The following is a 26,118-nucleotide window of genomic DNA, read 5'->3' as shown; positions in this document are numbered from 1 at the left end:
ATATACCTCCATACCTTATACCCAACCATATATATACCATATCCCCTATTCTTATCGCCATCACCCTGTACCCATATACCCATCCATATACCACATCCCATATCCTACACCCTTCCCCCAGTCCACTGCCAACACTTACCAAACGTATTTGTAAATTAAATGCAGGGCTGTTTTTTGCCCTCTCCTCCTACTCCCCTCGCGGATGGTTTCACCTGTCGGAGGATCTGTTGCAGATCCGGCTTAAAATACCAGAAGAAAAAGTGCAGCATGCAGGATTATTCTTTTGTCCAAATGCTGGGTGGAAACCAAACAGACCCCATTACAGTCAATGGGGTCTGTGCGGCGCTGTTTGGTTCCGTACAGAGACAGAGCCGCTTTGGAACCTCCTGTACTCCAAGCAGTAGCCCTTCTTATTGATCCGTCAGCTCTTCGAACAGTTCCCCCTGCATACCTGTTGCCCTGTTCCCAGCCCATGCCCTTGCTCCACCTGCCTCTTGATGAGACTTCTAATAAAAGCCTGGCCCTGCCACTGCATCAGCGTGTGATTAATTTGCTTCCAGCACAGTTTAATCCAGCTCCACGTTACCTGTTTCTCCGCTGTTTCTGCAAGACCTTCTGATACTGACTTCTGGCTTCCTGCCTCATCCATTTGTACTGCATCTGAGATTTCCTGATAACGACTCCTGGCTATCCTGACTACTGACTTGCATAGCTACTACACCCATGGCTCCTATGCAGCATCGGTAAGACATTACACCTTTCCTGCTCCCCGAACTGAGCAGAAAAGTGGCTCCTCGAGTGCAGATGCGAAACCGCCTTAACACATAATAACATAATACCAACTACCCACAAAAAAAACATAATATACATAGTACACACTAAGACATAATATATAACCCCCATAACACCAATAACCCACAGTCTAAATACATAGAACTAAAGCATACCAAACCTCCGCCCTCTGACCCTCCTGCCCTCCACACTCTTCTACCCCGGTTTTTGGTCCAGTTAGCCTTTCACTCAAATTGTAACCTAAAAATAAAACAAAAAGCTTGGGTGAAAGACCCCAGCAGCCCCCCACCAGGAAAGAGTTCTCCAGGCTAGGAAACCCAAAAACAAAAACCCCTCCAGAGGCAGGCTGCCCGAGGTTTACCCAACCAATATAAGACTCCAGAGAACGCACCTTCACCACGTCACCGAGAATGTTCCTACTTACCTCATCCTCGAGGAGGACTTTATGCTGCGTCAACAGTATGCACCGCACATTCCATGTGTAATTCCTAACCACTAGACTTACTAAAAATGCAGCGCAGCGGTCCCTGCCACCCAGATCTCTGAATGTGCCATAACACCACACAGCGTAGGTAAGGTCAGCCAGCCGAGGCCAACCGATGGAAGCCCCTACCCTCTTGTAGACCTCTATATTAGAGGGACAATGAAGCAGGAAGTGGTCCATGCCCTTCAGAGTGTTGCCACATGCCTCCCGGGGATAACCCCTTCCTTGGTGTTCCTATACTTTAAGTTGTCCCCTACATATAGCTTACCATGGAAGCAGCGCCAGGCCAAGTCCCAATACGTCAAGGAAATTCTTACTGAACTTAAAGTAAACAAAAGTACCCTCAAATCCCGACCTGGAGGGCCAATGGACTCTGAAAGTAAGTTGCTAAACCTTTCAAAAAGGTATTCACAAGGAATACCACTGGGTCGACTATAGCAAACCAACCTAGTCTGCTCTTACAGTAAGTGACCTCCCACTTGACTGGGTTCGCCAATTCCCCCATAACAGCTGAAAATAACAGGCTGTAGACCCGCGACCAAGGAGGTTCCGACAAAATCCCCGGTATATTAACAAAGGGAGCAGATGGGGTCTGCTTGGTCAAAACCTTTCTCTTAGGGTCAAGGACCACCCTTCCATTGATCCACCTTTTGAGCGACTTTCCTCAATCTGCCTTCCCAGTTTTTCTCGTTATAATTATTTTGCTCGAATTTAATGCCTATAATCTTTGGAGAATGTCTGGAGGTTCACAATCAAGTTCTCCCCCTTCCAGCCAGAGACTCTCTCACTTTTCCCAATTGATCTTTGACCCAGAGACCTCTGAGACGAGTGCCACTGCACTCAAGGCTGAGCCCGGCACCCACAGGTTCATCCTCACCCCTGCCAACAGTCCCCCGTCCACCCTTCTGAGAAAGGGATCAACAGTAGAGATGAGCAAGCATACTCGGTAAGGCGATTTACTCGAGAGAGCATCGCCTTTTTCGAGTAACTGCTGGCTCATCCCTAAAGATTTAGGGGGGGTGGCGTGCGGGGGGGGGGGGGGGGGGGGGGAGAGAGATCCTCCCAATCTCATCCGCAACGCCCCGCTCACCCCCGCAGCCCCCTTGAATCTTCAGCGACAAGCCAGCAGTTACTTGAAAAAGGCGATGCTCTCTCGAGTAAATCGTCTTGCCGAGTATGCTCGCTCATCTCTAATCAACAGTAAAGACCTAAAACAAGGGTCTCAGGGGGCATACCAGACTCAACCTCAAAAGGGCGGCCAAACCAACCGTTCACAAGTAGCAAACTCCCAGCCCCTGAATACAAAGTTTTTAACCAATATGCAAACCCCACCGGCAGATCGTATCTCAAAAGGGCAGACCAAAGATACTTGTGATTCACTCAATCAAAAGCGTTAGGTTGATTCTGGGAAAGTAAAAACCTCTTCCAGAGACCCACCCTGCTCTACGACTGGGAACAGAGCAGTTCCGAGTCCCAGAAAAGAGCCGGGGCGCAAATTTCACCGACCTACTGCCAGATTCCTTCTGCCCATATTGAGGAACACTATTGGGCACCAATTCTCAACACAGAACAGATCTTTACCCCTTGACAGAATAATTAGGGCTGACATTCCTCAACGCTTTATAAAACTACGATGTTAAGCCATCCGGACACAGCGACTTTTTGGACCTAAGCCCATCAATTGCCAGTCCAACTTTTCTCTACTGTAATTGCTTCCATCAAAACATCAAGAGAAGGGTCTATTCTTGGTTCAGGAATGGTTTCCAGCCAGGAAAGCCGAGATTCTGTCCTGATTAAGTTCGCTCCTACCCAAGAGATTTGAGTAGAAGGATCTGAGAACCTCTAGGATTACTGATCTGGACCTTTTCAGGGACTCCATACCGTCTTACAGACCCGTGACCAATTGACTACTCACTGACATCTTATGGTTGCTGTAGGGGTCAGTCGAGCAGTACTTTCTAAAATCCTTCTCAAAATGTGCCTATCATACTGACATCTCTTAAGCATGGTCTTCACATTGGAGATCTCCTCGCGGCTACCTCCAGTCGAGACCAAACGCTCAAGTTTCCTCCTCAGGCTCTAATACATAGGCTTTATGTTCAGGCTTCTGAGGTTGGAGAGCTGTCAGAAGAACCTTCTTACTTGATGTTTAAGTGTCCCCCACCACTCTGACTTACCTCTGCATAGGCCCAGAAATTCCTGATTCTGAAGAAAATCCTCAAAGGAACGTCTTACTTCCTCTTCTTACAGGAGTGACGAATCTAACTTCCATAACCTTCTGCCCATCTGAGGGGTCTCTCTAACATTCAGGAAAAAAGAATCCATTATTGGTGGTGGAGGTAGAGTTCTCTGACTGCAAATCTAGACTTGTGCAGGCTTTTTCTCACATGCCTTTTGAGGACCACCCAGTCTCCTGGAAGTAGTTTGTATGACCCTCCCTCATTTGAGTCTGGATCTGGAATTGAAGAGAACACATATCAATGAGCGGCTGTCAACTGCTTGTGCTGCCCCTTCAGATAGGATGTGAGGTTGACATACTGTGCCTGCAACAGCTGAGGAAAGTATAGGCCTGTCACAGGCGCTCTACCAAACATCATAAGTGAGGTTAGCTTGGTCTTTTTACCAGGCGTGGTTGTTACTGAGTAGAGGGCTAATACAATGTGTACCTTCTATTACTTTCTGTAACCTTTGGTACGCCATATATGCAAATTACTTTGTTCAACAATTTCTAGGCGCAGTCTTGGCGTCGGCATTTTTTTTTTTTGCTTTCTTTTTTTTTAGCCTCCCACACATCTATCTTGAGTAGCTATACGTAGTCACTGGAACGGGCAGTCTGGCCTTGTATCTCCTTTGACTGATGAGTTGATCCATGGCACAAATGTGACATCATAGAAGAGAGCATAGGAGTTTATCTTTCCTCCAGACTCCCTTCTCATACAGTTCCGCACCCTCTCAGTGCCACTCCCCCTCTTTATCCCCTAGGGGCTGGTTCCTGAAAAATGGACAACAAAGAGATATCCGCACTTGATTCAGTTTCTACCAGATGGATAGTTGATGTGTTGAGTAGGAGTTTTACTGCCACGTTGGCTGCTGCATCTGCCCTCTGATTCCCAGGGGCATCCAGAGTCATTTTCTTGGTATGAGCCTGGGCCTTGATTGCAGTGAGCACCATCAGCTCGGCCTCCTGAGCAGATTTCCAGGAAGGCTTGTTTTTTGTCCAATTACCTCATTGTTGGGTACCACTGCATTGGCCTGTTTTGCTTGTCCATTTTCATTGTATCTGGAGCTATCTGCAAAAAACTCAAAATCTGTTAATGCAGATTTTAACAACATTTTCAAGAGCCCTAGTCTCATTTTCCATTAACTCTAAACCATCATTCATTTACATTTGATGTTCTGCGTTTTCTCCTTCCCTCTCCTAAATTCAATGGAAGCAATGAAACTGGTTTCAGAACTATACATCTTCTATTTGTTATATGTGGAGAACCTATTTTGGGAGGGACAGGCAGTCATGGGGTGGTTGCAGAAGGTGAGAGCCTTGGGTTATCCATTCTCTGCAATATCCCACCAATCCCAGGAAAATGTGCTGTTCCCGGGGGTTTCTGGGAAGGTGGAGGGCCTGAACTGTCTGGATTTTGTCAGTAATATTGTCCTGCAAAATGCAGTGACCTAGCAACACAACTGTGGGTTGGCAAAACTGAAGTTTGGACTTGGGTGCCTTGCAGTCATTCTCAGTAAGAAAGTGTAACAGACTGATAGTCTCCTCCAAACACTGTTCAATAGTGTCACAACACAAGAGCAAGTAATCAACATATTGAAGCACTGAGGTGCTGAGATATTGTGGGACCCAGTTATACAAAACAATTTGTAGGGCCTTAAAGTACTGCCCTGCGGAGCTGGCTGCTGCCTGAGGCAACACACCAGCAATATTGCTTGCCTTGATGTGTGGAAGCAAATAAATGCTGGGCATTCTCTAGTAGGGGTACACTAAAGAAGTGTAAAGAGGGTGGAGCTGGCAGGTACATGTGACAATAACTTTTGGGGATTTGGCACCAATTGGGACATTATCACTTGCTCGTAAATCGTGAACCATGAGAAAGGTTTGAAGTTGACCTTTGGCTGGAAACAATAGAGTGTTGTAAGGGGAATGACATTCCTGTATGATCCCCTTCTCAAGTTGGGCCTGCTCATTAATACTGGCTTCCTGAGGGCACTCAGAGGATATTGCCTGCTGTTGGGTGACTGTTGCCAGGTCTGACTTTAACGTCCAGCAGAGTGACAAGTCATCCAATATTCATTTTGTGTTTGGCCCACAGTATCTCTGGTACCGATGCTAGAACTTGTTGCATGTAGAGCGATACATTCCTGAGAGTCTGTAACAATGAGCACACATGGTAGTAAACAGTTAGGAGGCTGGTCTCCTTGATACCATTTGGGGTATACATGTATCGCTGTAGGTATGTCTGCCTCCAATAAGTTGACTGGGCAGGTCTTTGTCACCAGAAATCTATCCACATTAAAAATGTAATACACTATCATTTGATTCTGTTTGTAATGTACTTATCGGGCACACAATTATCTCATTACTCTTTTAGCATCCTCATTTAATAGTATTCAAATAAGTAGAACCAAATATATTGAATATACCGTGTACTTGTGTTGTGCGTCATCAAGAATATATAACCACATCAGACATTCCACTCAAATAGAGATGGACTTCCCTGCTGGGTTGGTTGTGTTAAGGAGGACTACAACTATCATGTCAGTGAAATCTTACGCATATTCCCTTCCTCCCCTTGCATCGCCTAGCCCCTCCTCCCATTGCACCACATAGCTCCTCCCCTTACATCACTTAGCTCTACCCCCTTTATGGGGCTAAAATATTTAAAATTGTAGACTGTCAAACATTGGTCCTCTACCTGATGGCACCATCCTGGCCACCATGGATGTGGAGTCCTTATACTCCAACATCCCACTGAAGATGGACTGACCGCCTGCCAGACGCACAGTCGCCTCTGCATCCCTGTGACAACTCACAAGATTCATCCTCACACACAATTATTTCTCCTTTTGGCAAAGAGAGATTCTTGCAATACACCGGAACCACCATGGGCAGTAAAATGGCACCGCAATATGCCAACCTTTTCATGGCAAAACTGGAGAGTGACTTTCTGGCCTCCTGCCCCAGCAAACCATTGGCCTACTTCCACAACATTGAGGACATCATAATCATCTGGACCAACACCGAACAAGAACTAATAAAATTGCATGAGCGATTCAATGAATTCCACCCCACCATAAGCCCGACATTAAGCTACTCATATGCAGAAATCAACTTTTTGGACACCACCATAAAGATTTCACACAATTCAATACAGACATCCCTATACTAAAAAAACAATTGATCGGCCCACATATCTCAGATAGGACAGCTTCTACCCCTAGCGCATCAAAAAGTCCATTGTCTAAAGCCGGATATGCACCAACCCAACAGACAGAGAGGAACATCTATACCATCTTAAAAGGACATTTATAAATCAGGGCGACCATCCCACCTCAACTGATGAGGAAATCACCAGAGCCACCAGGATATCCAGGAGTCACCAGAGCCACCAGGATACCTAGGAATAGCCAAAGCCACCAGGATACCTAGAAGTCGCCAGGATACCCAGGAGTCACCAGAGCCACCAGGATACCCAGGAATCACCAGAGCCACCAGGATACCCAGGAATCACCAGAGCCACCAGGAGACCCAGGAATCACCAGAGCCACCAGGAGACCCAGGAATCACCAGAGCCACCAGGAGACCCAGGAATCGCCAGAACCACCAGGAGACCCAGGAATCGCCAGAGCCACCAGGAGACCCAGGAATCGCCAGAGCCACCAGGAGACCCAGGAATCGCCAGAGCCACCAGGAATCACCAGAGCCACCAGGATACACAGGAATCACCAGAGCCACCAGGATACCCAGGAATCACCAGAGCCACCAGGATACCCAGGAATCGCCAGAGCCACCAGAAGACCCAGGAATCGCCAGAGCCACCAGAAGACCCAGGAATCGCCAGAGCCACCAGGAGACCCAGGAATCGCCAGAGCCACCAGGAGACCCAGGAATCGCCAGAGCCACCAGGAGACCCAGGAATCGCCAGAGCCACCAGGAGACCCAGGAATCGCCAGAGCCACCAGGAGACCCAGGAATCGCCAGAGCCTCCAGGAGTCGCCAGAGCCTCCAGGCTGCCCTGGAGTCGCCAGAGCCTCCAGGAGTCGCCAGAGCCTCCAGGCTGCCCTGGAGTCGCCAGAGCCTCCAGGAGTCGCCAGAGCCTCCAGGCTGCCCTGGAGTCGCCAGAGCCTCCAGGAGTCGCCAGAGCCTCCAGGCTGCCCTGGAGTCGCCAGAGCCTCCAGGAGTCGCCAGAGCCTCCAGGCTGCCCTGGAGTCGCCAGAGCCTCCAGGAGTCGCCAGAGCCTCCAGGCTGCCCTGGAGTCGCCAGAGCCTCCAGGCTGCCCAGGAATTAACTCCTTCAATACACAGAGAAGGAAGGAAACGTTTGTGTACCTCTATTAGTGACCTACAATTCACAGCTAGAGGTATTAAAGAAAACCGCAAAGAAACTCCATCATACGTACACAAGGATGACCGTCTGACCACCATATTCACGGACCCTCTGCTTCTGTGTTGCAGGCAACCTCCAAGACTAAGGAACTTTATAATAAGGAGTACATTGCCCTCCGACACAAAGATAAACTTATCCCTGTAATGTAAGGAGCTGTAAGATCTGCTGACATGTACGGACCGCCGACAGGATACAGATCCCCAACACACAGCAGGACTATAAGATCCCTGTAATGTAAGGAGCTGTAAGACCTGATGACATGTACGGACCACAGACAGGATACATAACCCCAACACACAGCAGGACTATAAGATCCCTGTAATGTAAGGAGCTGTTCGACCTGCTGACATGTACGGACCGCAGACAGGATACATAACCCCAACACACAGCAGGACTATAAGATCCCTGTAATGTAAGGATCTGTAAGACCTGCTGACCTGTACGGACCGCAGACAGGATACATAACCCCAACACACAGCAGGACTATAAGATCCCTGTAATGTAAGGAGCTGTAAGACCTGCTGACATGTACGGACCGCGGACAGGATACAGATCTTCAACACACAGCAGGACTATAAGATCCCTGTAATGTAAGGAGCTGTAAGACCTGCTGACATGTACGGACCGCGGACAGGATACATAACCCCAACACACAGCAGTACTATAAGATCCCTGTAAGGTAAAGAGCAGTAAGACCTGCTGACATGTATGGACGGCGGACAGAATACATAACCCCAACACACAGCAGGACTATAAGATCCCTGTAATGTAAGGAGCTGTAAGACCTGCTGACATGTACGGACCGCAGACAGGATACATAACCCCAACACACAGCAGTACTATAAGATCCCTGTAAGGTAAAGAGCAGTAAGACCTGCTGACATGTATGGACGGCGGACAGAATACATAACCCCAACACACAGCAGGACTATAAGATCCCTGTAATGTAAGGAGCTGTAAGACCTGCTGACATGTACGGACCGCAGACAGGATACAGATCCCCAACACGCAGATGGGCTATAAGATCCCTGTAATGTAAGGAGCTGTAAGACCTGCTGACATGTACGGACCGCAGACAGGATACATAACCCCAACACACAGCAGGACTATAAGATCCCTGTAATGTAAGGAGCTCTAAGACCTGCTGACATGTATGGACCGCCGACAGGATTCATAACACCAACACACAGCAGGACTATAAGATCCCTGTAATGTAAGGAGCTGTAAAACCTGCTGACATGTACGGACCGCGGACAGGATACAGATCCCCAACACACAGCAGGACTATAAGATCCCTGTAATGTAAGGAGCTGTAAGACCTGCTGACATGTACGGACCGCAGACAGGATACATAACCCCAACACACAGCAGGACTATAAGATCCCTGTAATGTAAGGAGCTGTAAGACCTGCTGACATGTACGGACCGCAGACAGGATACATAACCCCAACACACAGCAGGACTATAAGATCCTGTAATGTAAGGAGCTGTAAGACCTGCTGACATGTGCGGACCGCAGACAGGATACATAACCCCAACACACAGCAGGACTATAAGATCCCTGTAATGTAAGGAGCTGTAAGACCTGCTGACATGTACGGACCGCCGACAGGATACATAACCCCAACACACAGCAGGACTATAAGATCCCTGTAATGTAAGGAGCTGTAAGACCTGCTGACATGTACGGACCGCAGACAGAATACATAACCCCAACACACAGCAGGACTATAAGATCCTTGTAATGTAAGGAGCTGTAAGACCTGCTGATATGTACGGACCGCGGACAGGATACATAACCCCAACACACAGCAGGACTATGAGATCCCTGTAATGTAAGGAGCTGTAAGACCTGCTGACTTGTACGGACCGCAGACAGGATACATAACCCCAACACACAGCAGGACTATAAGATCCCTGTAATGTAAGGAGCTGTAAGACCTGCTGACATGTACGGACCGCAGACAGGATACAGATCCCCAACACGCAGATGGGCTATAAGATCCCTGTAATGTAAGGAGCTGTAAGACCTGCTGACATGTACGGACCGCAGACAGGATACATAACCCCAACACACAGCAGGACTATAAGATCCCTGTAATGTAAGGAGCTGTAAGACCTGCTGACATGTATGGACCGCCGACAGGATTCATAACCCCAACACACAGCAGGACTATAAGATCCCTGTAATGTAAGGAGCTGTAAGACCTGCTGACATGTACGGACCGCGGACAGGATACATAACCCCAACACACAGCAGGACTATAAGATCCCTGTAATGTAAGGAGCTGTAAGACCTGCTGACATGTACGGACCGCAGACAGGATACATAACCCCAACACACAGCAGGACTATAAGATCCCTGTAATGTAAGGAGCTGTAAGACCTGCTGACATGTACGGACCGCTGACAGGATACAGATCCCCAACACACAGCAGGACTATAAGATCCCTGTAATGTAAGGAGCTGTAAGACCTGCTGACATGTACGGACCGTGGACAGGATACAGATCCCCAACACACAGCAGGACTATAAGATCCCTGTAATGTAAGGAGCTGTAAGACCTGCTGACATGTATGGACCGCGGACAGGATACATAACCCCAACACACAGCAGGACTATAAGATCCCTGTAATGTAAGGAGCTGTAAGACCTGCTGACATGTACGGACCGCAGACAGGATACATAACCCCAACACACAGCAGGACTATAAGATCCCTGTAATGTAAGGAGCTGTAAGACCTGCTGACATGTACGGACCGCAGACAGGATACATAACCCCAACACACAGCAGGACTATAAGATCCTGTAATGTAAGGAGCTGTAAGACCTGCTGACATGTATGGACCGCAGACAGGATACATAACCCCAACACACAGCAGGACTATGAGATCCCTGTAATGTAAGGAGCTGTAAGACCTGCTGACTTGTACGGACCGCAGACAGGATACATAACCCCAACACACAGCAGGACTATAAGATCCCTGTAATGTAAGGAGCTGTAAGACCTGCTGACATATACTGACTGCGGGCAGGATACGGATCCCCAACACACAGCAGGACTATAAGATCCCTGTAATGTAAGGAGCTGTAAGACCTGCTGACATGTACGGACCGCGGACAGGATACATAACCCCAACACACAGCAGGACTATAAGATCCTTGTAATGTAAGGAGCTGTAAGACCTGCTGACTTGTACGGACCGCAGACAGGATACATAACCCCAACACACAGCAGGACTATGAGATCCCTGTAATGTAAGGAGCTGTAAGACCTGCTGACATGTACGGACCGCAGACAGGATACATAACCCCAACACACAGCAGGAATATAAGATCCCTGTAATGTAAGGAGCTGTAAGACCTGCTGACATGTACGGACCGCAGACAGGATACATAACCCCAACACACAGCAGGACTATAAGATCCTTGTAATGTAAGGAGCTGTAAGACCTGCTGACATGTACGGACTGTGGACAGGATACATAACCCCAACACACAGCAGGACTATAAGATCCCTGTAATGTAAGGAGCTGTAAGACCTGCTGACATGTACGGACCGCAGACAGGATACAGATCTCCAACACACAGCAGGTCTATAAGATCCCTGTAATATAAGGAGCTGTAAGACCTGCTGACATGTACGGACCACAGACAGGATACATAACCCCAACACACAGCAGGACTATAAGATCCCTGTAATGTAAGGAGCTGTAAGACCTGCTGACATGTACGGACCGCAGACAGGATACATAACCCCAACACACAGCAGGACTATAAGATCCCTGTAATGTAAGGAGCTGTAAGACCTGCTGACATGTACGGACCGCAGACAGGATACAGATCTCCAACACACAGCAGGTCTATAAGATCCCTGTAATGTAAGGAGCTGTAAGACCTGCTGACATGTACGGACTGCAGACAGGATACAGATCTCCAACACACAGCAGGTCTATAAGATCCCTGTAATGTAAGGAGCTGTAAGACCTGCTGACATGTACGGACCGCGGACAGGATACATAGCCCCAACACACAGCAGGACTATATATTGGGGGAGCGGGACAAAAACTGAAAGCCAGGATGAGATCTCATTGCCACTCAATTACAGAGAAAGACAGAATTGCCTGCGGCCGAGTATTGTTTTGGTCATGGACATGACATAGAACATATGAAAGTTATGATACTGAAAGGTAATTTTAAGTAACAAAGCCATAGAAGAATTTGGGAATATAAATTTATAACTACTTTTGACACTTTCCGTAGAGGATTAAATTCTTCACAAGAATTCATGCTTGACTGGGAAGTATGAGAAATTTATAGCAAAGATAACCCTGCTGGCCTGGTGACATACAGGGTTAACTGAGAACAGCCCTTGCTTTCCTTAAGAAATTCATGGGAGAGAGGGTGTGCAAACTTGTGCAAACTATCTTTTCAATAGGGTACATGATACATTATAATGATTAGGTCACAATTTAATGGAACCGGGAGAGACCAATAGGAGGCTCCACACCTCGGCCGATAAGTCCGTCAGCCTGGTCTCCTGCAAAAATGAAATACCAGCTTCAACTCGGCTGAGAAAATGAAAGGCTGCGAACTTAGCCACATCTGACCTAATGCTGACAGCATTAATGGATGCCCGCGTCACCAGGGTGAGCACCACCATCATTGGTGATCAAGCTGCATGGCTCTCCTCTTACTCCCCCCCTCCTCCCCATCAGAGGAAGATGTCTCCCATCTAGTTCTCTTTAACGGAACCATCCATACTTCCTTTCTCACCCCACTGAGATCCACACCTTCACCTTTTGGCTTCAGGGTAGCCCCTTCCCCGAGAAAACTAGATCCCCCTTACAAAGAGAACCAGCATCTCCTGGAGTTCCTTCCTTAAAGTTCTCTGCCACACCTCCGGCGAGGAAGAGGAGGTGTTATCGAGGGCTTGGAAGCGGTTAGAGAGCTCGACCAGAGGGGAACCACTTGGGCCTTCCTTTGGTATCTCTACCAGAATGAGTGAGCCTGGATGATCCCACTCCAGAGAGGGAGAACCCATGGTCTTCCATCTTATTCTTCTCTTACCCTTTCTCTTCTGTTTTTGCCATTTCTCGCCATCCTCATTCGCACTGTCTTCCTGGGAGGATGGAGCAGAACAGGCAGCCATCTCTTCTTTCTCCATCCTTCTAGTTTCCTCATCCACACGATTATCCCTCGGGGTCTCAGCAGCACGGTGCATTTCCCTGTCAGAGGCAACTCCAGATTCTTGGAGCTTACACCTCCCCCCAGCTGTTTGACACCCTTCCTGCTTGTACTGGTCAGTCACTCCATTGAGACATAGCTCTTCCTCTTCTTCATCCCCACCCGCCTCACCTCCAGACGGAAAAACCTGCTAACACTCCAACTGTGCCCCGCCGGCGTTGGCAAAAGAGAAAGTACATCGACTGAATGGTTGTCCTAAAGCACCCGAATGTCCCCACAGGGCGAGGGAGGTCCCCCCCCTTCACCACCACACACACACAGCACACACCAGTACTCCGCACTGTGCTCTATAATATGTGGGGTCACCACAACCGTATCAGACCCTTGGCTGCCCCTGGTAGAACCAGAATCCTGACCCTTCCCAGGAATGCAGAAGAGGGATGTGGGGAACAGAATTACCTGCATGTTTCACCTTCACCATCAAAGTCTAGACCCCTGACCAGATACCGTACGCGCCCCTGTTTTCCTGAGGAGGATGGAGAATATTCCCATACCAACTCATCCAGGTCATGATGTCAACGTAAGAGAAAGACTCGTTACTAGTCAAAGCAGTCCCTCTCTTAGGCTGGCTTCACACTGGTGAGATTTGTGCATTGCGAGATATGAACCCCATTCTTTTGAATGGCATCATACACATTAGTGATGTTTTCCCACCTCGCAGTGCGTACTATCTGACCTTGTATCTCCCATTGTTTTCAATGGGGCTGCACCAACTGTGAGACTTCCCCATTAAAAACAATGGGAGAAACTCTGTCCGAAGTGATGCAAGGCAGTTTGACATAAAAATGCCTCTTATCCATGGAAAACTCGCATGTTGGCAAGTGCGATATCAGGCTGTGATTCACACCCCTATATCGCACTCGCCCATGCGAAGTTAGCCTTAGTGTCATTCTGGTGGGAAATTGCTTGTACCACAAGATCCGCCCACTTGGGTCCTATCTGAGCCGGCTCGTACTTTACCCAGAAGAGCCCAAGCCCTTCAAGTCTCACAAAGCTCACATCAAACAAAGAGGCCACGAAGGAGTGGGACGGGACAAAGATGTCACTGACCCTGAAGTCCATCCTAAAGAGGAGCTCCACCACCCTAACACAGTAAGGGCAGGCACCACTGCCTCCCCATCGAAGACAGACCACATTCTTCTTGGACCTCCCTTGCCCTGCTGTAGGAAGCGACCATGCCTCTTCCCGCTTTTACTCTCATAAGGCCCCTGTGCCAAACCTATTTATCCAAAATGACAGGTTGTGTTCTTCACCGTCTATAGTGACCTCCATCCAGGAAGAGATTAAGTGACATGGGATCTCTGAAGCCTGTGACTGGATACAAGTGTAGCGAACCCTCCGGTGTAAGAATTTTTAGAGTCCCCACTTCCAACAGGCAGCCCATTGATTTAGATGCAGCAGTGTAGAATAATTGCAGAGGACTGTGGATGCTGCTGATCTTAACGATATTTCTGTGTCTTGTGTCACAGGAGATAGAGAAAGCCTGGAAGATGGTGGACACGGCCTATGAGAAGGAGCAGAGAGCCAAAGAGACCATTCAGTCACTGAAGGAGGAGATCGGCAACCTTAGCCGACTGGTGGAGCATGGCGCTGGGTTGTCCATGGGCCAAGAACACAGGTATGACCCCCACATGTCCATCAGTAGGGTGCTGGGCTGTCCGTAGGCCAAGAACACAGGTACAACCCCCACATATCCATCTACACGGCGCTGGGCTGTCCGTGCGCCAAGAACACAGGTACGACCCCCACATATCTATCTTCACAGCGCTGGGCTGTCCGTGGGTCAAGAACACAGGTATGACCCCCACATATCTATCTACATGGCGCTGGGCTGTCCGTGGGCCAAGAACACAGGTACGACCCCCACATATCCATCTACACTGCACTGGGCTGTCCGTGGGCCAAGAACACAGGTATGACCCCCACATATCTAACTACATGGTGCTTGACTGTCCGTGGGCCAAGAACACAGGTAGGACCCGCACATATCTATCTACACAGCGCTGGGCTGTCCGTGGGTCAAGAACACAGGTACGACCCCCATATATCCATCTACATGGCGATGGGCTGTCTGTGGGCCAAGAACACAGGTAGGACCCCCACATATCTGTCTACACAGCACTGGGCTGTCCGTGGGCCAAGAACACAGGTAGGACCCCCACATATCCATCTACATGGCGCTGGGCTGTCCGTGGGCCAAGAACACAAGTATGACCCCCACATATGCATCTACATGGTGCTGGGCTGTTTGTGGGCCAAGAACACAAGTATGACCCCCACATATCTATCTACATGGCGCTGGGCTGTCCGTGGGCCAAGAACACAGGTACGACCCCCACATATCTATCTACATGGCGCTGGGCTGTCCGTGGGCCAAGAACACAAGTATGACCCCCACATATCCATCTACATGGTGCTGGGCTGTTTGTGGGCCAAGAACAAAAGTATGACCCCCACATATCCATCTACATGGCACTGGGCTGTCCGTGGGCCAAGAACACAGGTAGGACCCCCACATATCTATCTACACAGCGCTGGGCTGTCCGTGTGCCAAGAACACAGGTAGGACCCCCACATATCCATCTACATGGCACTGGGCTGTCCATGGGCCAAGAACACAGGTACGACCCCCACATACCTATCTGCATGGCGCTGGGCTGTCCGTGGGCCAAGAACACAGGTATGACCACCGCATATCCATCTACACAGCACTGGGCTGTCCGTGGGCCAAGAACACAGGTAGGACCCCCACATATCCATCTACATGGCGCTGGGCTGTCCGTGGGCCAAGGACACAGGTAGGACCCCCACATATCTATCTACACAGCGCTGGGCTGTCCGTGGGCCAAGGACACAGTGTAAGGTCACTACTCGTCTCTCCTGCCCTCATGCGGTACCAGGCTATTCCTGTGCATTTGGATCCTCGGTCTGCTTTCATCCTGTACTTAGAGGGTTAACCCGTACTCTGTCTCTCCACTCAGCTGAGGATTTAATGGAAATCTCTTCACTATTTAAGCTGATGCTCTTCCTGGTGGCCTCACAAGTAGTGTGTGTTAGGTTCTGGCACTCAGCCTTCTTTGGTCGCTCTGATCTGTGTCTTGTCTGCCTCTCTACGTTTTGTCTGAGGCTTCTTGCATATCCATCTACATGACGCTGGGCTGTCCGTGGGCCAAGAACACAGGTACGACCCCCACATATCCATCTACATGGCGTTGGGGTGTCTGTGGGCTAAGGACACAGGTATGACCCCCCACATATCCATCTACATGGTGCTGGGCTGTCCGTGGGCCAAGAACACAGGTACGACCCCCACATATCTATCTACATGGTGCTGGGCTGTCCGTGGGCCAAGGACACAGGTATGACCCCCACATATCCATCTACATGGCGCTGGGCTGTGCGTTAGTCAAGGACACAGGTAGGACCACCACATATCCATCTACATGGCGCTGGGCTGTTCGTGGGCCAAGAACACAGGTAGGACCCCCACATATCCATCTACATGGCGTTGGGGTGTCTGTGGGCCAAGGACACAGGTATGACCCCTGCATATCCATCTACATGGCGCTGGGCTGTCCGTGGGCCAAGAACACAGGTAGGACCCCCACATATCCATCTACATGGTGCTGGGGTGTCTGTGGGCCAAGGACACAGGTATGACCCCTGCATATCCATCTACATGGTGCTGGGCTGTCCGTGGGCCAAGAACAAACTTCTGACCCTCATATATCCATCTACACGGTGTAACATAGTAACAGAATATGTTAGGCTGAAGGGAGACAATGTCCATCTGGTTCAGTCTGTTTCCACCCCCCTTGTTGATCCAGAGGAAGGCACTGGGGGGTGTTTTGTAGCGCTCAGGTAGCTCCTCCCGTTCCTCCTACTCTTGTGCGGGCAGTAAACTTTGCTGTGACGTGTATGGGTGTACCATCCTGGAGGAGCAGGACTGCCGATACATCCTGACTGGCTGCAGGTGGCGCCTCGTGTGGCTGCAGTGAGGAGGACACCAGCGACACTGAGAACTAGAGAGGAATGATGGTCTCCTCTTTGAGGGGGGGGGGGGGGGGTCTTGCTGTTGGCTCTTTCCTTTGCTCCCGGACGGCTTCTGCTTCCTGATTGGCTGATGTCCATGGACATGCGGAGCTTCAGTCTTAGTATACAAGACATGTCTGTAGTGGCTCTCCTGAAATCTGCCTGCCCGGCGGTCCTACAGCAGGTCCTCATTGTCTGCCTGGTGATCTCCTCTGAGAGACAATGGGGTCTGACTAGTTGCATGTGTACCTATGGTAAGGTAAGTCTCCTCTGACTCCTCACTGTCTGTCTACAGCCTGAATGACCTGTTGACCATGAAGGAGGATCTGACCAGAGAGCGGGACCAGCTACTGGCAGAGGTGGTGAAGCTGCGGGAGAGCCTCATGCAAGCGACCAATCAGAAGCAGGAGACCGAGAGGCTAAAAGAGGAGGCGGAGCAGAACATGATGCAGGTGAGGCCAGGGAGTACAACCAAGGGGGGGTGGGGGGTTGACAATGCCAGGGGCCATCAGTAGGGCTTCTATGTTTATTTGTCCCATCGATTTGCATCCGCACAAAACTTAACCCCTTCAGGACCAAGGCTCCTCCTTTTCTTTTCATGCTCGCCTTCCAAGAGCCATAACTTTTGTCTTCTTCCATTGACATGGGTGTCTGAGGGCGACTTTCTTCTACTTTCTTGCATGACTTTTTGATGGCACCAAACGTAAAAAAAAAAAATTTAGCTGGGGGCGAATAAAAGTGTAATAGCGCCATCTACTGGTGGTTAGTTGACAGGGTTTGCGGTGCAGTATGAGTGTCCTGCCGGTACGATTACGGGTACACCAAATTCAGGTCGTTTCATGCTCTATTTTTAATAAACAATGTTTGCCTTAAAGTTGCCTTCTGCCCCCGTGTTCTCGGACCGCGGACCTCTGTTTTCAGTCACCGGGGCGATGTGACGGCTTGTTTTGCGGCGTGAACTGTAGTTTTTATTCGATTCCTTTCTGAAGAAATACTTTTTAAAAACTTTATTATTTCAGAAGGTTTTTTAATTGTTAAAAGGAAAACAGGAAAGTGCTCTGCTGCAGCTGCTCTGGGGGCTTCGCCTGGCTGTCGGCCGGACCAGGTTTTAGCAGTATCTCTGCCTGTCCTGGGGCTGAGGGGCGTGGTGATGAGTGAGTGATGTCAGTCCTCACCTGTCTTGAGTGGCCCTGCCCTATATAACCTATGCTAGTACTGACAGTGCTGCTCAGTTCAATCTCCTTCCGGGATTGCTGCTAAGGAGCGCAGCCGGCCGCTGGAGCTCCTCTTCTTGCTGCGGACCGCTGCTTCAGCTAGGTACGACTGCGGGTTACTGTGTACTGTTCCCTTTTGTATCAGGATTCCCTGGTAGGGATCTATTAGTGGCCTAGGTACGAGTGTGGGTCTGCACTGTCAGAAGCGATGGCCCGCTGAGTAGGCAGGGCTCCCTGGCAGGGATCTATAAGTGGCCTAGGTACGAGTGTGGGTCCGCACCTGTCGGAAGCGATGGCCCGCTGAGTAGGCAGGGCTCCCTGGCAGGGATCTATAAGTGGCCTAGGTACGAGTGTGGGTCCGCACCTGTCGGAAGCGATGGCCCGCTGAGTAGGCAGGGCTCCCTCCTGGGGTAGGGATTTGCAGGGAAAGGATTTCCCTAGGTTGTGTTTTCATTGTACAGTCGTGCTTGTGGTTGTGTTATGCACAGTGTGCTTATTCTTACACTAGCTGATATACCCCGCTTCGCCCGAGTTAATTTGGTACTGGTGTTTATCTGGTGTTCACACGGAAAATCTTATGAAGTCGTGGTTACTTTAGAGATACCGGGAAAAACATATGTTCCCCATTTTGCATAGTTCTCTGCATTACCCAGGAAACACCATGTGGAGGTAACCATGCGACGTTTCCTTTATATAAAATGACATCAGGAAGTGAGAGAATTAGATTACGTACGTAAAATTTGGACGCTAATTCTTTCGCACATAGAATTGAATAATCGAGTTGGGACCCATCAGCTTTTCCTATTTATGACATAATCAATGCTCGTGCCAAATTTCGAGTTTCTATGACACCGGGAAGTGAGAGAATTAGATTCTGTACTTAAAATTTGGACGTTAATTCTTTGGCGCTTAGAATTGAATAATCGAGTTGGGACCCATTAACTTTTCCTATTTTGGACATAATCTATGCTCATACCAAATTTCATGTTTCTACGACATCGGGAAGTTGGAGAATTAGTGGCGAGTCAGTCACTGAGGGCTTTCGTCACATGTCCAGTCCGGACGCAACACGTTTTTAACTGAATATTTTTACATTTTTCCAAAAACCACTTCATTTTTTTACATTTTTATTTAATTTTATTTTTGCAGTTCTTTCATGACTTGGCATTGTGGTCCGCATGTTGGGCCCTCCAGCACATCATCTGCACACAAAAATATCTATGCGCAACTGTTCACTTGTAGGTTCCATGCCAGAGTGAAGAGGACTGACACATAACAGGGCAGCTGTGACGGACGAGTGCTAAGGGTGTCCTGTGTAGTCATGTCTGGTCCCTATATATTAGGACAAGTACTAAGGGTGCCCTGTGTAGTCATGTCTGGTCCCTATATATTAGGACAAGTACTAAGGGTGCCCTGTGTAGTCATGTCTGGTCTATATATTAGGACAAGTACTAAGGGTGCCCTGTGTAGTCATGTCTGGTCTATATATTAGGACAAGTACTAAGGGTGTCCTGTGTAGCCATGTCTGGTCTCTATATATTAGGACAAGTACTAAGGGTGCCCTGTGTAGTCATGTCTGGTCTATATATTAGGACAAGTACTAAGGGTGCCCTGTGTAGTCATGTCTGGTCTATATATTAGGACAAGTACTAAGGGTGTCTTGTGTAGTCATGTCTGGTCCCTATATATTAGGACAAGTACTAAGGGTGCCCTGTGTAGTCATGTCTGGTCCCTATATATTAGGAAAAGTACTAAGGGTGCCCTGTGTAGTCATGTCTGGTCCCTATATATTAGGACAAGTACTAAGGGTGTCCTGTGTAGTCATGTCTGGTCCCTATATATTAGGACAAGTACTAAGGGTGTCCTGTGTAGCCATGTGTGGTCCCTATATATTAGGACAAGTACTAAGGGTGTCCTGTGTAGTCATGTCTGGTCTATATATTAGGACAAGTACTAAGGGTGTCCTGTGTAGTCATGTCTGGTCTATATAGTAGGACAAGTACTAAGGGTGTCCTGTGTAGTCATGTCTGGTCTATGTATTAGGACAAGTACTAAGGGTGTCCTGTGTAGTCTTGTCTGGTCCCTATATATTAGGACAAGTACTAAGGGTGTCCGGTGTAGTCATGTCTGGTCCCCTATATATTAGGACAAGTACTAAGGGTGCCCTGTGTAGTCATGTCTGGTCTCCTATATATTAGGACAAGTACTAAGGGTGTCCTGTGTAGCCATGTCTGGTCCCTATATATTAGGGCAAGTACTAAGGGTGCCCTGTGTAGTCATGTCTGGTCTCTATATATTAGGACAAGTACTAAGGGTGCCCTGTGTAGTCATGTCTGGTCTCTATATATTAGGACAAGTACTAAGGGTATCCTGTGTAGTCATGTCTGGTCCCCTATATATTAGGACAAGTACTAAGGGTGTCCTGTGTAGTCATGTCTGGTCTATATATTAGGACAAGTACTAAGGGTGTCCTGTGTAGTCATGTCTGGTCCCTATATATTAGGACAAGTACTAAGGGTGCCCTGTGTAGTCATGTCTGGGTCCCTATATATTAGGACAAGTACTAGGGGTGCCCTGTGTAGTCATGTCTGGTCCCTATATATTAGGACAAGTACTAGGGGTGCCCTGTGTAGTCATGTCTGGTCCCTATATATTAGGACAAGTACTAAGGGTGCCCTGTGTAGTCATGTCTGGTCCCTATATATTAGGACAAGTACTAAGGGTGTCCTGTGTAGTCATGTCTGGTCCCTATATATTAGGACAAGTACTAAGGGTGTCCTGTGTAGCCATGTGTGGTCCCTATATAGTAGGACAAGTACTAAGGGTGTCCTGTGTAGTCAAGTCTGGTCTATGTATTAGGACAAGTACTAAGGGTGCCCTGTGTAGTCATGTCTGGTCCCTATATATTAGGACAAGTACTAGGGGTGTCCTGTGTAGTCATGTCTGGTCTATATATTAGGACAAGTACTAAGGGTGCCCTGTGTAGTCATGTCTGGTCTCTATATATTAGGACAAGTACTAAGGGTGTCCTGTGTAGTCATGTCTGGTCTATATATATTAGGACAAGTACTAAGGGTGCCCTGTGTAGTCATGTCTGGTCTCTATATATTAGGACAAGTACTAAGGGTGTCCTGTGTAGTCATGTCTGGTCTATATATATTAGGACAAGTACTAAGGGTGTCCTGTGTAGTCATGTCTGGTCTATATATATTAGGACAAGTACTAAGGGTGTCCTGTGTAGTCATGTCTGGTCCCTATATATTAGGACAAGTACTAAGGGTGTCCTGTGTAGTCATGTCTGGTCTATATATTAGGACAAGCACTAAGGGTGCCCTGTGTAGTCATGTCTGGTCCCTATATATTAGGACAAGTACTAGGGGTGTCCTGTGTAGTCATGTCTGGTCTATATATTAGGACAAGTACTAAGGGTGTCCTGTGTAGTCATGTCTGGTCTCTATATATTAGGACAAGTACTAAGGGTGTCCTGTGTAGTCATGTCTGGTCCCTATATATTAGGACAAGTACTAAGGGTGTCCTGTGTAGTCATGTCTGGTGCCTATATATTAGGACAAGTACTAAGGGTGTCCTGTGTAGTCATGTCTGGTCCCTATATATTAGGACAAGTACTAAGGGTGCCCTGTGTAATCATGTCTGGTCTATATATTAGGACAAGTAATAAGGATGTCCTGTGTATTCATGTCTGGTCCCTATATATTAGGACAAGTACTAAGGGTGTCCTGTGTAGTCATGTCTGGTCCCTATATATTAGGACAAGTACTAAGGGTGCCCTGTGTAGTCATGTCTGGTCTATATATTAGGACAAGTACTAAGGGTGCCCTGTGTAGTCATGTCTGGTCCCTATATATTAGGACAAGTACTAGGGGTGTCCTGTGTAGTCATGTCTGGTCTATATATTAGGACAAGTACTAAGGGTGTCCTGTGTAGTCATGTCTGGTCTATATATTAGGACAAGTACTAAGGGTGTCCTCTGTAGTCATGTCTGGTCTATATATTAGGACAAGTACTAAGGGTGCCCTGTGTAGTCATGTCTGGTCTATATATTAGGACAAGTACTAAGGGTGTCCTGTGTAGTCATGTCTGGTCCCTATATATTAGGACAAGTACTAGGGGTGTCCTGTGTAGTCATGTCTGGTCTATATATTAGGACAAGTACTAAGGGTGTCCTGTGTAGTCATGTCTGGTGCCTATATATTAGGACAAGTACTAAGGGTGCCCTGTGTAGTCATGTCTGGTCTATATATTAGGACAAGTACTAAGGGTGTCCTGTGTAGTCATGTCTGGTCTATATATTAGGACAAGTACTAAGGGTGCCCTGTGTAGTCATGTCTGGTCCCTATATATTAGGACAAGTACTAGGGGTGTCCTGTGTAGTCATGTCTGGTCTATATATTAGGACAAGTACTAAGGGTGTCCTGTGTAGTCATGTCTGGTCCCTATATATTAGGACAAGTACTAAGGGTGTCCTGTGTAGTCATGTCTGGTCTATATATTAGGACAAGTACTAAAGGTGCCCTGTGTAGTCATGCCTGGTCTATATATTAGGACAAGTACTAAGGGTGTCCTGTGTAGTCATGTTTGGTCCCTATGTATTAGGACAAGTACTAAGGATGTCCTGTGTAGCCATGTCTGGTCCCTATATATTAGGACAAGTACTAAGGGTGCCCTGTGTAGTCATTTCTGGTCCCTATATATTAGGACAAGTACTAAGGGTGTCCTGTGTAGTCATGTCTGGTCTATATATTAGGACAAGTACTAAGGGTGCCCTGTGTAGTCATGTCTGGTCCCTATATATTAGGACAAGTACTAAGGGTGTCCTGTGTAGTCATGTCTGGTCCCTATATATTAGGACAAGTACTAAGGGTGCCCTGTGTAGTCATGTCTGGTCTATATATTAGGACAAGTACTAAGGGTGTCTTGTGTAGTCATGTCTGGTCCCTATATATTAGGACAAGTACTAAGGGTGCCCTGTGTAGTCATGTCTGGTCCCTATATATTAGGACAAGTACTAAGGGTGTCCTGTGTAGTCATGTCTGGTCCCTATATATTAGGACAAGTACTAAGGGTGTCCTGTGTAGCCATGTGTGGTCCCTATATAGTAGGACAAGTACTAAGGGTGTCCTGTGTAGTCATGTCTGGTCTATGTATTAGGACAAGTACTAAGGGTGTCCTGTGTAGTCATGTCTGGTCCCTATATATTAGGACAAGTACTAAGGGTGTCCGGTGTAGTCATGTCTGGTCCCCTATATATTAGGACAAGTACTAAGGGTGCCCTGTGTAGTCATGTCTGGTCTCCTATATATTAGGACAAGTACTAAGGGTGTCCTGTGTAGCCATGTCTGGTCCCTATATATTAGGGCAAGTACTAAGGGTGCCCTGTGTAGTCATGTCTGGTCTCTATATATTAGGACAAGTACTAAGGGTGCCCTGTGTAGTCATGTCTGGTCTCTATATATTAGGACAAGTACTAAGGATATCCTGTGTAGTCATGTCTGGTCCCCTATATATTAGGACAAGTACTAAGGGTGTCCTGTGTAGTCATGTCTGGTCTATATATTAGGACAAGTACTAAGGGTGTCCTGTGTAGTCATGTCTGGGTCCCTATATATTAGGACAAGTACTAAGGGTGTCCTGTGTAGTCATGTCTGGTCCCTATATATTAGGACAAGTACTAAGGGTGTCCTGTGTAGTCATGTCTAGTCCCTATATATTAGGACAAGTACTAAGGGTGTCCTGTGTAGTCATGTCTGGTCCCTATATATTAGGACAAGTACTAAGGGTGTCCTGTGTAGCCATGTCTAGTCCCTATATATTAGGACAAGTACTAAGGGTGTCCTGTGTAGTCATGTCTGGTCTCTATATATTAGGACAAGTACTAAGGGTGCCCTGTGTAGTCATGTCTGGTCTCTATATATTAGGACAAGTACTAAGGGTATCCTGTGTAGTCATGTCTGGTCTATGTATTAGGACAAGTACTAAGGGTGCCCTGTGTAGTCATGTCTGGTCTCTATATATTAGGACAAGTACTAAGGGTGCCCTGTGTAGTCATGTCTGGTCTCTATATATTAGGACAAGTACTAAGGGTATCCTGTGTAGTCATGTCTGGTCCCCTATATATTAGGACAAGTACTAAGGGTGTCCTGTGTAGTCATGTCTGGTCTATATATTAGGACAAGTACTAAGGGTGTCCTGTGTAGTCATGTCTGGGTCCCTATATATTAGGACAAGTACTAAGGGTGTCCTGTGTAGTCATGTCTGGTCCCTATATATTAGGACAAGTACTAAGGGTGTCCTGTGTAGTCATGTCTAGTCCCTATATATTAGGACAAGTACTAAGGGTGTCCTGTGTAGTCATGTCTGGTCCCTATATATTAGGACAAGTACTAAGGGTGTCCTGTGTAGCCATGTCTAGTCCCTATATATTAGGACAAGTACTAAGGGTGTCCTGTGTAGTCATGTCTGGTCTCTATATATTAGGACAAGTACTAAGGGTGCCCTGTGTAGTCATGTCTGGTCTCTATATATTAGGACAAGTACTAAGGGTATCCTGTGTAGTCATGTCTGGTCTATGTATTAGGACAAGTACTAAGGGTGTCCTGTGTAGTCATGTCTGGTCCCTATATATTAGGACAAGTACTAAGGGTGTCCTGTGTAGCCATGTCTAGTCCCTATATATTAGGACAAGTACTAAGGGTGCCCTGTGTAGTCATGTCTGGTCTCTATATATTAGGACAAGTACTAAGGGTGCCCTGTGTAGTCATGTCTGGTCTCTATATATTAGGACAAGTACTAAGGGTGTCCTGTGTAGTCATGTCTAGTCCCTATATATTAGGACAAGTACTAAGGGTGTCCTGTGTAGTCATGTCTGGTCCCTATATAGTAGGACAAGTACTAAGGGTGTCCTGTGTAGTCATGTCTGGTCTATGTATTAGGACAAGTACTAAGGGTGCCCTGTGTAGTCATGTCTGGTCCCTATATATTAGGACAAGTACTAGGGGTGTCCTGTGTAGTCATGTCTGGTCTATATATTAGGACAAGTACTAAGGGTGCCCTGTGTAGTCATGTCTGGTCTCTATATATTAGGACAAGTACTAAGGGTGTCCTGTGTAGTCATGTCTGGTCCCTACATATTAGGACAAGTACTAAGGGTGCCCTGTGTAGTCATGTCTGGTCTATATATTAGGACAAGTACTAAGGGTGCCCTGTGTAGTCATGTCTGGTCCCTATATATTAGGACAAGTACTAGGGGTGTCCTGTGTAGTCATGTCTGGTCTATATATTAGGACAAGTACTAAGGGTGTCCTGTGTAGTCATGTCTGGTCTCTATATATTAGGACAAGTACTAAGGGTGTCCTGTGTAGTCATGTCTGGTCCCTATATATTAGGACAAGTACTAAGGGTGTCCTGTGTAGTCATGTCTAGTCCCTATATATTAGGACAAGTACTAAGGGTGTCCTGTGTAGTCATGTCTGGTCCCTATATATTAGGACAAGTACTAAGGGTGTCCTGTGTAGCCATGTCTAGTCCCTATATATTAGGACAAGTACTAAGGGTGTCCTGTGTAGTCATGTCTGGTCTATATATTAGGACAAGTAATAAGGATGTCCTGTGTATTCATGTCTGGTCCCTATATATTAGGACAAGTACTAAGGATGTCCTGTGTATTCATGTCTGGTCCCTATATATTAGGACAAGTACTAAGGGTGTCCTGTGTAGTCATG

The 26,118-nt window shown here is 47.6% G+C and overlaps 1 protein-coding gene across 1 annotated transcript in view; it reads left to right on the top strand.

Moving 5' to 3' along the window:
- The window catches only part of CFAP58 (cilia and flagella associated protein 58), a 133,315-nt gene that overhangs the window by 16,353 nt on the left and 90,844 nt on the right, over positions 1-26,118 (top strand). Inside the window, exons 3-4 of the mRNA XM_066601490.1 lie at positions 14,603-14,751; positions 17,461-17,617. Of these exons, the coding sequence (XP_066457587.1) occupies positions 14,603-14,751; positions 17,461-17,617 (306 nt within the window). The remainder of the gene's footprint in view (positions 1-14,602; positions 14,752-17,460; positions 17,618-26,118) is intronic.

This window comes from Eleutherodactylus coqui, chromosome 4 (genome assembly GCF_035609145.1).
Source record: "Eleutherodactylus coqui strain aEleCoq1 chromosome 4, aEleCoq1.hap1, whole genome shotgun sequence".
NCBI classification, from domain to species: domain Eukaryota; kingdom Metazoa; phylum Chordata; class Amphibia; order Anura; family Eleutherodactylidae; genus Eleutherodactylus; species Eleutherodactylus coqui.
This window is presented reverse-complemented; position numbering and strand designations above follow the sequence as displayed.